This window comes from Prinia subflava, chromosome 3, assembly GCF_021018805.1.
Source record: "Prinia subflava isolate CZ2003 ecotype Zambia chromosome 3, Cam_Psub_1.2, whole genome shotgun sequence".
Taxonomy (NCBI): domain Eukaryota; kingdom Metazoa; phylum Chordata; class Aves; order Passeriformes; family Cisticolidae; genus Prinia; species Prinia subflava.
The window spans coordinates 26,496,270-26,510,893 of record NC_086249.1 but is presented as its reverse complement, the minus strand read 5'-3'; the positions used below and the strand labels follow the sequence as shown (position 1 = coordinate 26,510,893).

Below are 14,624 nucleotides of genomic sequence, written 5' to 3'. Positions count from 1 at the left end.
GTTGAGTATTTCACCCACCACTGGCAGTTTATTGCCTCAAAAGCTGATCTCGAGAAGGGACTGTGTGAATCTTCCCTAATCCACTTCTGGCAAAGTCAGTGGTGTGGGAGCAAACTCCCCTGAGCAGCTGTTGATGGTAATCTGGGTGCATCAGGTTGAGAGGTGCTCTGCATAACTTTACCTCAAGAACTTTTTGTCCTCTCTTGCACTTCCAAAGTGAAATCTGCCCATGGCTTGTTGACTCTTCTCTTTTGAGGCTAGATATAACTAGAGGACACTGAGCCCTGGCTCTTGAGAAATACTGAGTGCCCAATGTATCACTGTGGGCAGTGTGAGCTGCTGACAATACTTGTGTTGGATTCAGGTGATAGAGCGTGTTGTGAGCAGCACAAGGCTCCAAAGGCTGCTACATCTCTAGTAGAATTTTCACACTTAGAGGAGTTTAGAACAAAGAACCATGGGAAAGAAAGAGCAATAGAGAGTTCAGAGAACCAAACTAGCTCTCTGGGCTCAAAGATCTCTGCATAGTAGACTGTTGACCTTTTATGCTCCATGCTAATGTCTTTGTTTAACTATGTGAGTGCAGTTTTAGCAGAATAAAATGATGAGGTTCCTGCCGTTTCCTTCCAAGGATGTAAGAGCACATAATAGAGATGAAGCCATTAGAAGAAGTAGTAGTAGTAGTCATACTTGATTTTTCTTTTTTGCTTTCCATTGCATTACTCCTAATTAGACTTCAAGTACCATTTCCTCTGCATTTTCACATCAGGTCTTTAAATTGGGCCACCATTTTCAAGCAAGATGTCTTTAACACCTGAATAATGTTCTGTCTCTTTTGATTACCTTGCTAAGATGTAGGCTTTGTCACTCTTTGTCATCTCTTTATCATGGTTTATATAGGTCTGTACCTACAGATTTAGTTACTTGTAATGATGCACAGTAGTGAAGCCTTTGACAACCTCAGCTGTCTTGCAGAAATTTACCTTTTGTAGGTAATTATTGTACATATTTTCATGGATGAGATGGAAACTTCAGTTTTTCCCTCTAGCCCAATTTTCAGGTCTGCCACTAGCCTTATTTCAGTTCTTATTTCTCTGTAACTTTCCACCTAAGCGTCCCTGCTGCTATATAGAGACCAAAAAAACCAAACTAAAGCAAAACAGGTCAATCAAGTTGTTTCCAACATCTGGTGCCAATGTTCAGGCTTTTACATTTGCAATCATCCCCTTGGGCTTGTTTATGGGCAGCCAAGATATTTTCCAGTTTTTATCTTGTGATTTTAGGGAAAGCTGCATATAAATAAACAGGCAGCTGGCAAAGCTCTCACTGTGTTGCCGTCTGATTGCTGTGTGCTTTGTGAATTGTTGCTGTTGTTGCTGCTTGGGTCCCAAATAAGCAAAGTGCATTTGTAAGTGTCTGAGCTTTGCCAGACCTTCAGAGCGTGACATGGGACAGCCCAGCACCAGGTTCCTGATCCTTTTTTTTTCGGTTGGGAAAAGAGGAGCAGATGTATGCCATCTACTGTTCATAGTTCATATTTCACCTGCAGACCTAGCAACCTGAATTGGAACAGTTACCTAATAAATTACTGCTCTTTTTCTTTCATGTTTTTGTGGGGGCATGGAGCAACAGCCTTGTTCCTGTTCAGTTGTGTCCTGGATGAAAAGCTTGTCCCATGCTCATTTTGCTTAGGTCAAATGAGCATGTGCTTTTTTTCCAGGTAGAGAACGACCTAGAAAAAGACATGAATACCTGTAGGAGAAAAAAGCATGGAGCACCATGATACATTTCTCATGTGCCCTAAAGGAGAAACCTCTCTCTAGGAACAAATGTGGGATTTAAAACAGGAACATTTCAAGTCCTGACTCTGTCCTCTCAATGTAGCAAAGTATTTCAACTCTCTCTCAACTCCTGCTGTTCATAAAATGGATGTAAGAATATGTGCTGACCTACTCTGAAGAATTACTTGCTTAGTGCTCTGAGTAAATTCTATACTGAAGTTTGTAATTATTACAAAGAATGGCCTGTAACATAGTTTCCCTAACTGTAAACATGTTAATGGTATTAATGAAGATTTTCAGACATAGGACTACACAGCTGCCTGTTTTCATCTAAGCCACAAAGTGAGCCTTTGTCCCAAACAAGTTAAAGCCCATCAGCTCAGGGCAGTAATATGCTGCTCCATGTTGTAGCTTTCCTCAGCCACCTTTCTGCTTGTGTTCCAGCAGCCAGGCAGGAGCTGGGCGAGGCAGGGGGGGAGGCATCTGCAGGCAGGGACACAGAGGAGGAAGGTAGGTGGTGCATGAAGGGGTGTCCAGATGAGATGCTGATGGTGAGTATCCCAGGAAGGCAGTCTGAGAGCCTGTGGCTCACTACACAGAACAGTGACTCAGCTGGGTTTCAGGAGACCTTAGCCATTGGTCTCTTGTGTGACTTCAGGCAAATCATTTAACCTTCCTGGAATTCTGATTACTAGCTAAAAATTCTGTATACCTTGGAAGGATGTTGCTGGGATGGGAATACATTGGCAGTGTGTGCTGCTTAGACATGTATTTACCTTGTTGGCTGTTTATATGTAATGAAAGGGAGAGGGGCAGCTGAACTCTTTAGGGTTTATTTTGTCAGTTCACTGTACTAATTAGACTAAAGAAAAAGAAAAACAAAAAAACCCTCCAAACCCAACAACATTAATTCTTTCAATTAAATACACAGTAGAAGACAGAGTCCTGCTGGCAGCTCATGAATCCTTTTTCTCCAGTGTGCACAGATTAGAGGGAGTTCAGAGTCTGCAAGTGCTGAGGAATCTTATTTGAGAGCATCAAGCAACAGCTCTCTCATTATTGCAGCAAATTCTGCCACCAGCACAACACTCATTGCCATTAAAAGGAGTACTGCCAGAACAGGAATGCTTAATAGATAAACATAAAGGTGTGAAAACTATGACTTATGACTTTGCCATGGATTGATATGAGAGATGATGCTATTGAGGGCAATAAAAATCCATGTTGTGCCTGCACAAGAACACCACTGCAGTTACCTGCATAATTTTGTGACGATTTTTGGTGTTTGAGTGCTCAGTTGTACCATGCAGCGTGCACTGCCATGCTATTCCAGCAGCTGACTGACACCTGAAATGTACATGTGTGCACCAAAGATTTCTTCTTGTATTAGTTACCTCCTCTCATCAAACACATATACAGGGAACTTTAAACTTGCATATGTTAAAATATTGTATATTAAATAGTTAGTGGATAAAATACTGAAACAGTCCTGGCAGAAGAGCCCAGAACCCAAACCTCCAGCCTCTTGGTGAGTGCTGTAGATCACAATAGTTAGAGCCATGTTCCCTCTTGTATGCTTTTTTATTCATCCTTGTAAATCTTTAAGATCGTTTGCTGTAGTGGCACAATTTCAGCAGGAAGAAGATGATTGGGTTTTTTTCATGATACAGAAAAGGCAGCACTGCATTGTCTTTCCCTGCTTCCTTTCTCTCTCCTCATCTTAAAAAAAAAAAAAAAAAGCAGATAGTGAATATTGTGGATAGCTCAGTCCCACTGTGGTGGATGTGCTTTGTTCTTCTGCTGGCTACAGTTCTCAGCCTTCAAATGTTGTATGAGTGTGAGTCTGACTTACAGCCTATTTTTAAGGTGACCAGAGAGCAAAGAGCTGTTTTCAGTAGAGTGGTGTGAAAAAGTCAGGTTAACTAAAAAACCTGGGCCAAAATCTATGAGTGATGAGCAAGGATAATACTCTGTGTTTGACTTTCTGTAAGATTTCTCATTATAGATGTGGAAGGAAAAACTGCATGCTAATGTGAAAGCAAAGCAGTAAAAGTATTCTGTTGCTGCCAGAAATAATCATGGGTTAGTAGAGCTCTGTTTTCATTGGTGTAACAAATCACTGTTAGTGACTAGATATGCTTGTGTAATTCATGAGTTACACTAAGGAAATCTTTACAGTGAGACATACTTTTAACAAAAAAGTGATTAATCATGGAAAAAAATAGAGTGGAAAATAGTAATATTTCATCATTTGGTATCGTGAGACTAAGATGAAGCACTTCTTAGAGTTGTCTTAGTCAGATAAATAATAGGGTGTGTTGTAGGGATACTTGGGAGAGATATGGTGACTTCAGTAAAACTAACTGCATCATCTAGCGAACTGTTCTCACCTGAAAATCTATATGTAGGTGGCTTATGTATAATACCATGAGGCCAAGATCCCTCCTTCCATCTGTTATTGAAAATTACTGTTTATTCATAATTTCATAACTTCCCTTCCCCCCTCTCTTTTTTTTTTTTCCCCACAGGAAGACTATTGGAGTTTTCTGCTGTGGACCAAACAAAATCTCTAAGATACTTCATAAACTGAGCAACAGCAGCAATTCTTACGGGACAAGGTTCGAGTACAATAAAGAATCCTTCAGCTGAAAGTCTGTTGGAGCAAGACTCTCTAGAAGATAAAAGTGCAATTTTTTGTATGTAAAAGTTCAGCTGTGGTTTAAACAGACAGAAATGTACCAAAGAATAGCACAAATGTTTTTATTTATGATTATTTAAGACTCGTGGATGCAGCAGTATACCAACAAATAACCAGTGCTTTTACTCAAACGCGCTCACACAATATTTGTGGTGGGAGTGATTGTTTGGATTTGTTTCTGTTAATTAAAAAGTACAGAAGCTGGGGAGAGACCCAATTGCTTTAAAAGCTGATGGAAGAAGAATCTGTGGAATGTTTGAACTTCTTCCACTTCACTCCTCTGAAGCTGGATCGGTAAATGAAATCCCAGGTTAATCCAAGTGGCAAAACTGTGTATTGCAAAGACTCTTGCTTTTCTTGGTATACAAATCTTATGGCTTTGGGGTGAAAATACTCCATATTAAAGATTTTATTATGCATTGCAGAACTGGGATTCTGTACTTAAAATATAGAGTGTTACTCTTGCTAGTCTACTTCTGTAATGAAGTTAACCTAAGGAAAAGTGAGCACAGTTGTGTAGCAGCAGTGGGCAGCCTCTGTCTGCTGTGATGTTAGTCACAGCCTTTGGCAAGCACACATCTGTACGTGGAGAACTCTGTGTCTTGCATCAATTCAGCATTTGGTGAGTTTGCGAAATAATTATGATTTATGCAGCAATAAAGATGGAACAAGAAAAGCAATGAACAGGAGCAGGCAGAATCTGGAGTTTTATTATATCACACACTCATCATGGAAGGTACGCTCACTCTGCACTCACATGACCTGAATGTCAAATACTTCAAGCTTTCAGATGCTCTGACTGATTATTTTACAACACAGCATGTTGAAATCCAGTTTTAGAGGTCCCAGAGTATGTCTGGTTGACTGTGATCCTCTGGGTGTGTTCTCTGGAGCCACCCTTGTTTGCTCTGGTGCCACTGAAAGCAGGGTGACACCAGATCTACAGCAGAGTGAGAACAAACCCCTCAGCTCTGTGGCTCCTTGGATGATGTGTGCAGATAGAAACATTGCAGGAGCTGCAGTATGTTTTCAGTTCATTCCATAGAGGAAGATATCAAAACATCCCAATTTTAAGCTCTCCTTCCCTTCTCTCCTCAGCTGTTTTCTGCCTGTACTTGCCATGGGAGAGCTAAAGGTTGAAACTGGTACTTCATAAACTTTTGGTTCTGAGAAGCACCTTTTTTTCTCCATCTAAATAACCAATCCAACTTCCTTTATTTCTTCTTTTCTCCCTTTTTCTTGCTTTGCTGAGATGAAGGCATTTAAACAGGAACCAGACACTTAGCTGGCATAAATAGGCATCACTCTAGTGTCTCCTAATAGAGCAGCATCACTTTACAATGGTGAAAACTTTCCCCCTGATCTCCAAGAAAAGCTTGGGAGCAGTGTAGTTTTTGCAGCATACACAGGGGAGGCAGACAACTCTTGTGCCTGTGGTTCACCTGTATTTAGGGAGGTGCATTTGATTTCATTTACATCTTTCCAATGAATACCGTTTTTATTTTAGTGGGAAAGGCACTAAATTTCTGCTCGAGACACAGACTCCGTACAGGAGTTTGCAAGTATCAGTGTGAGTGTTCAGAGGGAAGCATTTTCTAGTAGGTGGTGTATAGGCATACTGAATGTTTATCTAGTGAGAATGAGTTTGGTCTTTGTCCTGGCAGCTTCTGCTCAGGAGTTGCGCTCAGTCACCAACAGGGTGGAGGTGCATCAGTGGAGCCATGTGGGAATGTGCTCCTCAGTGTCCAGACTTGGCACTGAAGTCTTTACCTCTGGCTCTGCCCAATTTGAAATCCAGGGAGGAAGGGAAGAACCAGAGATAGACGAGTTCCTACTGATGAAAATTCTCAAAGTAGTAGATGAGAGAAGCCAAAATAGAAATGCAGTAAAATGGGAGCCTACATTACAGCTACTGATTTTATGTTTTTTTCTCTTTGAGGGAAGGGACCATTATTTTCCTACTGAATATGGTTCATCCATCACTGTAAAACTGGAGGTGTGCAGCAAAGGATTAGATTCTTTTTAATCAGTAAGATTTATTTCTAATACTTCCTGCATAGATTTTATAATAAACATAAAACTGTTGGCAAAATGCATAGATACTGGATATTGTAGGTCCTGCATACTTTTTTTGTTTTCTGACTGTTTAAAGCGTGATTGAAATCGTGCCTGCATCTGTTACCCCCAACTAGAAAGTGATCTCCTCTTGTTTTGAGATCTAGTATCTCATGCTTTTCAAGTACAGTTTAGAGTCATCTAATCACTATGTTGTTTGTGGTTTTACATCTCCTCTGACAGATATCAGCTCCATTACCATATAATGAGCAGCTAGTTTTGCAGTTAGCTCTGTGCTAAAGCAGATTATGCTTTCTGGCTCAGCTTCTGTATGGGGAACACTTTATAATTAAAATAGTAATACTAGTACTGTGCTCTTAATCTGCATTGTTGCAGGAGCTGATGCTGTTTGTAGGCATGTTAAACACATATTGTTACATTAAGCAGTGCTGTCACAGCAAGATCAAAGCAGATCCAGGCTGTCCTCTTTCTCTCTTTGAGCTGTATCCAACTCAGCTGACTCACTTGTAAAACAAGCTCTGGACTGTCTATCTTTCTGGAGTGTTTTGAGGCTTAATTAATGTTTTGGGATCACTTTGGTGCACAAGCAGTGGAAAGATCTGTCTAAATTGCTATGCAAATGTGCTTGTGTTTTATTTTGGGCAAACCTTTCTGTTGCTGATTTGAGTAATTGCTAGACCAGGTGAAGAATAGTTTGGGGAAAGCCTAAAACCCTCAGTTACTTTTTTCCTTTTCCTTGAGTTGTGCTTCTGTAAGAGAGGCAAAAGGTTTAAGGATTGTTGAGAGACTGTGACTGTGACTTGGCTTCAGGAGTGGCAGATATGATGATAAACACAATCTTTCTATAGACTATGTTGTCATTGCTCTTTCGGAGTGTGTCTGCTGCTTGCAAAACAGTGTCAAGCCCTCTTTTAAATTCCATTGCTTTTATATCTAAAGCCAAGTGTATGTAAAAATATAACTCAGTGCCAGAAAAGTAAGTGAAGGCTGACAGCACTCAATTCCACATTTGCAGATCAAGTGGATTTGCGTAATTGAGCATCACTTTGCACTTTAAATTGTGTCCTGTGAGTCTGTCATAAGTGTCCTGCTGGCAGGGGAAGGATCCCATCCTGTATTCTCCCAATTTTCACTCAGTCTTTCACAAAGCTGCAGACTTTGCAGTGTTTGTTCAGCAGGATCTTTGTGTTTTATTCATAGAATGGTTTCTGAAAAGAAGGACTCATTTTTTAACACCAGGAATGTCTGGTCTTTCCATACCATGACAAAAACCAAGCCCTTTCACTGAAACACTTGTGCAGCAGTGTGGGACTCAGGGCTTTACACAGCTAACAGCAGGATTAATCAGATGTACCCACAACCTAATCCCCTATGACTGAGATTACTTGTATGAGTAAATGTCCACTGCCACAAGAAAGAACAGCAGAGAGGAGCCCTGATGTTGGTGGGAAGGCCTGGTGGGGACTGACCTTCACCACAGGAGTCTGCAGAATGGTCTGTCCCTCCACAGTGGATATTCCAGCCCTGTGTTTACAGCAACACTTCCCTGTTTCACTGTGTGGTACTACTACTAGCATGTGAGTTCTTCCTTGTCTTTTTTCTCTTCTTCTAGCCTCTAGCTAGAAGGTGGCAAAGAGATTTGAAGCTGGCTGAGAGAGGGCAGACAGTGCATTAAGTAGCAGGCCGGCTGTGTTGGGATTCAGTAATTCAGCTGTAACAGCCTAACAGAGCAGAGAAGTAAGGGTTTAGTAGGACTTGGAGAGCAGCGGCCTAAGAGAAATCTCTACTTAACATTTAATGCACTGGGTTGTACTTTCAAACCACAAGACATGGCTTAGGGGAAGAAGACATGAGGCTAAAGAGTCATTGCCTATAGCAGCTCAAGGATCATAAGTCAGAGAAGAGGCATAGTTATTAAAATGCAATATTTACTCTCTTGAAAAATAAAAGGATTTTTGGGGAGATTAATTTTCACTTCCTGGCAATCATTTCATCAACACACAGTTTGATATGAGGAAAGGTGGATCTGTTCTCTGGTTTATGCATACAATTTTTCCACCGATTTTCCTCATGATTTCAACCAGTTTTTATTGTTTTAGCCAAGAGGATTTAACAAGAAGGTTTAATCAAAATGCTACTGGTGCCTGTGCTGAGCTGAGGTTTTCTGCTATGAATGTACAGTTTCAGGGATATATATACATATATATATAAATATATAAAAAATATAGCTGATGACTCAACTGTGAACTGTGATTTGGGACTTGCATTGTTTCTGCTGCTGGTGTGTTTCATTAAGGCCACTTCGGTGATGCACTGGCAAAATATATGGAGCTGAAATGAGACTCTTCATTCCCATAAAAAGCCTGGTATTTTAGTGCCTGTACTAAGCATAGTAAATCCTAGGAACTGAAATTTCCTTTGTAGGCACAGTAGATTAACTAGCATCTTTTAAAGTTAAAAACCCCGAGTCTTCTGCTGCACTGACATGTATAATGAATGCTCTGACACAAAGGTTTTGAGCAACAAATGCTTCTCCTTAAAGGACTGGATGAGGATATGTATAGGTTTAGTATCCTGCTAATTGTATCACCCATGTTGTAAAAGGGATGGGATCTGTTTTGGTACCAAGGGATGCTGTGCACTTCCTCTGATGTCATGAATATCTCTAACCTTGCAGTGCGTCCTCAAGGTTTGCTATGCCTGAAGTGTGATATTCTCTAGAGGGATCCTATTTGTAAGAGACAGGTGCTGGATCAGTACTAAGAGCAGTGGATCTGTCCCATTAGTACGTGGACACAGAGAGAAAGCTGGAAAAGCCACATGTCCCAGTTGTAGATTGCTTTTTAACAGAACCCTTGGATGAGAGGGAAGGCTGGTCCTGAAGCTCCAGGTAAGCTGCTGTCAACTGAGGAGCAACCCAAGGAGGGCAGGAGAGGATGATGAATGCCAAGAATAAACAGGGTAAAATATTTTGTACCTGGGAGCCAAGGGGAGGGAGGGAGAAGACATTCTTTTTAGCTTCTCAGTGTTAAAAATTAAAAGCAAACCCCGTTTTCTAGATGTAGATACAGAGTCTCCCTGAGGGTTGAGAGCTAATGTATGCAAATACATTGCATTTCCATGCACAACTCAAAGCTAAAGCCCAGAAGAAAACTAGTATATTTTAGCAAACACCCTGGAAATAAGCAATTCCTTTGAAATAAAACCTTTGCTCTTTCAAGTTAACCTACTTCTAAAAGACATCTACTTCTAATCTGCAGCTGTGGAATTGGGAAATAGCTTTACCTGTTAACTCCTTTTCACCAAAATACTGGAGTGTGGAGTTCTCTGTGTCAGCTGTAAGTAGCTTTGACAGTTTGATAAATAAATTTTGTGTTTGTTGCTGCTGACCCTAGGAAAGGACAGCCTTGAGGATGAGAAGCAGTGTTACATAAATGTCTAGTGTACATAGCAACACTGAGCAGGGAGACACTGCTGCATCGCTTCTGGTGCACCAGTCACTCATTAAAATTCTGTCATTGCAAGGTCATGTTGCTCATCTCATACTCTGCAACCCTGGGGAAGAAATTCGGATGAGAGGTGGGGGAGGAAAAGCGAAAACTTCCTCCTTGTGCTGTAACCAAGAATATATTCATCGACAGCAGGGCACATGATTTGATTTCAAAAGAGCATGCCATTTCTTTTTCAGGGATAACGGGTTTCCTCCTGTGCTGTGTCATGGTGTTTGCATGTTGGAAGTGTAACACAGTGATAACAGATTGCTTCCCCATTGAATAAATAACGCCTCTGAGCTTTTGCTTCTCCCTTGAATAGTCTGAGAGAAATGCAAAATACCAGAGAGCATCTAGAGTGGACCGTGTCCTGAGCTGCACTCGGCACAGCCTGGTTAGGAATGCTGCACAGCAGCTCTGCAGGCTGCTGGGAACAGGCAAGGCTGAGGTTGGAATCCCCGGATGGACCATTCACCTAAATGATGATCCTTGTGGGTCCTTTCCAGCTCAGCCTGTTCTGTGATTCTGTGTAACTGTTTCAAGGAGAGCACGTCAGTGATACGGATCTGTGCTCAGAAGCAGGCCAGGTCACCACACTGGCTGTCACCTCTCTGAGGCACCATGAGTCTGAGCCAGTCCTAGTGTGCTTTGGCAAAGGGAGAGTCAGGGGCTCTTGGACTGAGCCTGCAGGGTGAGATGAAAGGTGTTTTATACAGAGCTGGGGGAGCCTCCTGTGTGCACTTTCAAGCCTGGAGCTCAGAGCTGTCATACCTGAGGGTGAATTGTTTAGGCAATGAGCTGGTCTGACCTTTGGGTACAGCCACAGTTCTATGCTTAGCTGAAGGTATGGACATACCCTATTTCTTTAGCTTCATATGAAGCATGTTGTTCAGGGACAGGGAAGCAGGTTATTGCACTTCATTAGGTGTTAAAAGCTTGAAAGCATGTACTGTTTAGAACAGATGAGGATGGTGAATGCCAGCTTCCATCCACAACTGAATATACCGTGACCATTTTTCTGGTATTCTTGAGGAATAAATGGCAAAATCACTGCAGAGAAGGCACAAATGCTGCATTTTTCTTTTATTGTATCAGAGCAACATAATTACCTGTTAAAAATATTTGCTATGAATGTGAAGATTCACTTATAACATCATTCTTTTGACTGTTTAAATAACAGTTTGATACACGCTTTTTGACAAAAACATAATGCTCTGAAGCTTAAAAATGAGGCTGAGATGGAACTTGGCAAAGGATCTCCACCTGACAGTGAAATATCATTGTCTGTTGGAGCTGGATGCATTTGTGCTTCATTACTCTTGGTCTGCTCCATCACCATGGAAGATTGGAAGGAGCTGAGCTTTCAGATGCACTCTTCCTCTCTGCATATAACTTCAGCCTTCATCTAGAGGTGTGTTTGAACCTTTAGATCACTAGATACATCACTACCCATGTATCACAATAGTCCTTTTGTGCTCTTTCTCCCTCCATAGCACAAATTGTATTAGGAGCCTTTTCCCACTCTTTGTTTCCCATAACTCAGGAAAATGCCATTTTGGGAAATGCAGAGGGCCTCAGTTAAATCTCAGCATGCACCAGCCTGTGTAATACTCCTGGTGTGTGCAATCCAATGGGGCTCTTCTAGTCCCTTTGATTAGCTTCAGGGAAATGAGGGGTGCAGCATCCCAGTGCTGGAGATGCCTCTGGAAATTAGAGGAGGGGCAGTGCTACAAGGGCAGCTATGTAGAAAGTGGGAAAACTCATAAGAGCAAAGATTATATCATCTGCTGAAGAGAATTAGGGATTTGGTTTTGTGAGAGTCAGATCTCTTGTGGCTACCACTGAAATTAAGTCATGCTTCTGCTTTCACACGTAGGCATTTCAGGACACTGGGCAGTGATGGAAAGGGTTTCTTTTTTCAATTACATTTGCTATTTCCATACAGCCCCTACTTTATCAGCTGCATATAATTTCCTTCTTTCACTGATTAAATATTTCCTCGCCTGGTTTCTTTGCTTCTGGGAGCTTGAGAGCTCACTGTTTATAAATGGAAAGAAGAAGTATTGTGCTGTTAAGCAGACAACTCCCAACACATATGTTCAGCTCTGCATCATTGAGAGGGAGGCCCTGATGCTGCTGTGAGTGCAGAAGGGCAGAGCTTCACTGAGATTCAGATGTGACCAGGACCCTCTTCCAGGCTTCATGTATTGATGAAGCTCTGGGCTTATTAATTAGATTTTTCTGAAACAGGTGCCCTTAGTCCAAGTGTGCCAGGTTGTGAAACCCTTACTCCCACTGAGCTTTTGTCTCTTTGTTCCTTCTGATCATTTGCAGGAGCAAATTTGATGAAACACATTTGGGTAAAAAATGGTTCTCTTGGTCTGTGGTTGTTGAGAAGAAAAGTCATAATTGGGGTATCTTCCCTCAAACTGATGTCCAAAAAGTATTTTGAATGGCCCAGCTATATTTGTTCCATAATGTGTATATGGGCAGTTTCTTTCACGATCTATGATTTTACATTTTTAAAGTAAATTTAATTTCATTTTCAGAACCAACCAACCATAAAAAATCTGAAACATCTTTTTTACGTTGAAAATGCTCCTTTGTCCAAAACACATCTCTTTTAAAAGAATTCATCCAAGATGCTTAGAAGAAGAGTGGAAACTAGCTCAAAAAAATCGTATTTTCTAATAGCAAAGCATTGTTTGGTTTTGGTTGTTTTTTTTTTTTTCTTTCTGACCTTCATTAGTGAAAAAGTACAGTTTTGCTTACAGTACTAAGCAACAGTACAGTCTGAGCTTAAGCAATTCGGTATCTTCCTTTAAAAGCAAGGCATCTCTCTATGATCATGTCTACACTGTCATCTGAACCTTCCAGGCAGCGTGTGTAGCAGGTCTAGACTTGGGTTGCTGTGAAGAAGAAGACATGATCCATTTTGGCTTATTTTGGGTAATTATTTTGGACTCACAAGCTGTGTGAGAGTTTGATGTGGTAAACAGACAGGAACTGGAGCCACTGGTACAAGTGTGAGTATGCTGAAAAGACCTTAGCCTGTTATGCCATTTGTCAAATTAATTAAAATCCAGTCCCAGGAAGGAAGGCGTAGGCCACAAAGGAAATTCTTGCTATCCCCAAAAAGCAATAAACTGAAATCAGCTTTCCAATTTTCCTTTTAAGAAATGAGCCGTGGAAGTAGTTATTTACAGTTAACATATATAATGTGATTGAAAAATTAATGCCTTTTCTGTAGCTGAGGGTCTTAACTTTTTCACTTCTGACCACATTGTTCTCTTACTCTTCCCTGTCCTGAAAGGAAGAGACCAGCAAATTCTTTCTGAATTTCAAGTTCTGTAATTATATATCTTTTCCACTAGAGGTGAAATAAAAATAATTTATTAAAAAGGAAGGTGACATTTACTTTTTATATCTCTGTACAATGTGCAAGATAACCATTTTGGAAAGTATTCTCATAAATGTCCACAATTTTGAGTACTCAATGTTCTTTTCAGAGGTGCCTGTTTATATTAATGTAATTTCAATCTGTTCTTATGTTTTTATAGATCAGGATGTGGTACAATTCTTTGAAGAGAAATGTCTGCTTAGTTTCCAAGTGGAACAGAAAGCAAAATTTGGCCCTGAAATTTCATTTGTAAGTTTTTCACCCAAGGTTGATTTTAAGGTAAAGAATAGTACTTAGTGCGTTCTTGTCTATAATAATTCATACTCTTGCCATATGAAACAGCCCATTTTTGTAGCTTCAGCTTGCTGCCCCCCAACACAACAGAGGAATTGTGTTTCACTGACTGGAAGGACTTAAATACGTCACTGTTGTACCTGCATGCCTCATAAACCTTCTAGGAGTAAGCAATAAGCTTTCTGAGTCTGTTCCACTAAAATGAAGGAAAATTTTTAACAGTTGTCTATATAATAAGGCAGAACTAGAAAATTGACCATTAAAAAAGCTCTGGGTTTTTATTTTCCTACTTCCTGTTTTCCTATTTTTCGGGGTTTATTTATTCTTCTCTTTTTGTGAGTCATTTGCAGAACTCTTTTCTCATAATGTCCCTTTCTTACACAGTGTTGTGAGGGTAGATGGAATCCATTGGCAAAAAAAAAAGGACTCAGAGCTCTTGAGCTTTGTCCCATGTTCTTATAGAGTTCCCCTACAAACCAATCACTCTGCGTAGGATTTTCAGAGAAACATGAAGAATTCAAATTCACTGAGATTTTTATACCCAACTGCATTAGGTCTCTTTCTAAAATCGTGTCTTCTTTTTGCCTACAAAAATGGGGGTCAGCCGCACTGGAAAAGAGTTTTGATTTGCCTGGAAAATAGTCCTTCATTTTGAATTTGTTTATAGTTAAAATACAAGATCCTGGTAGCAGTATGGAAAGGAGGCTTCTTGCCCAAAATACTCATCTGAATTAGCCATTTTATCTTAGTGGCAGTCCTGACAACTAAAGTATTTGGCTGCTGAGTTCTTTTGCTGTTCAGATGTTACTTTTACATTCTGTTATATTAGCAGATCATCTTAATGTGATTTTATGTCTCTTATTGTATTTGACAAAACACCATAT

At 40.5% G+C, this 14,624-nt stretch overlaps 1 protein-coding gene across 2 annotated transcripts in view; it reads left to right on the top strand.

Moving 5' to 3' along the window:
- Nucleotides 1-14,029, top strand: part of NOX4 (NADPH oxidase 4) — a 109,745-nt gene extending 95,716 nt beyond the window's left edge. For both annotated transcript variants that reach the window (XM_063394461.1, XM_063394462.1), the window contains one exon: nt 4,310-14,029. In XM_063394461.1, coding sequence (XP_063250531.1) covers nt 4,310-4,430 — 121 coding nt within the window. In that variant the 3' untranslated portion in view covers nt 4,431-14,029. The remainder of the gene's footprint in view (nt 1-4,309) is intronic.
- Nucleotides 14,030-14,624: the final 595 nt, after the last annotated feature.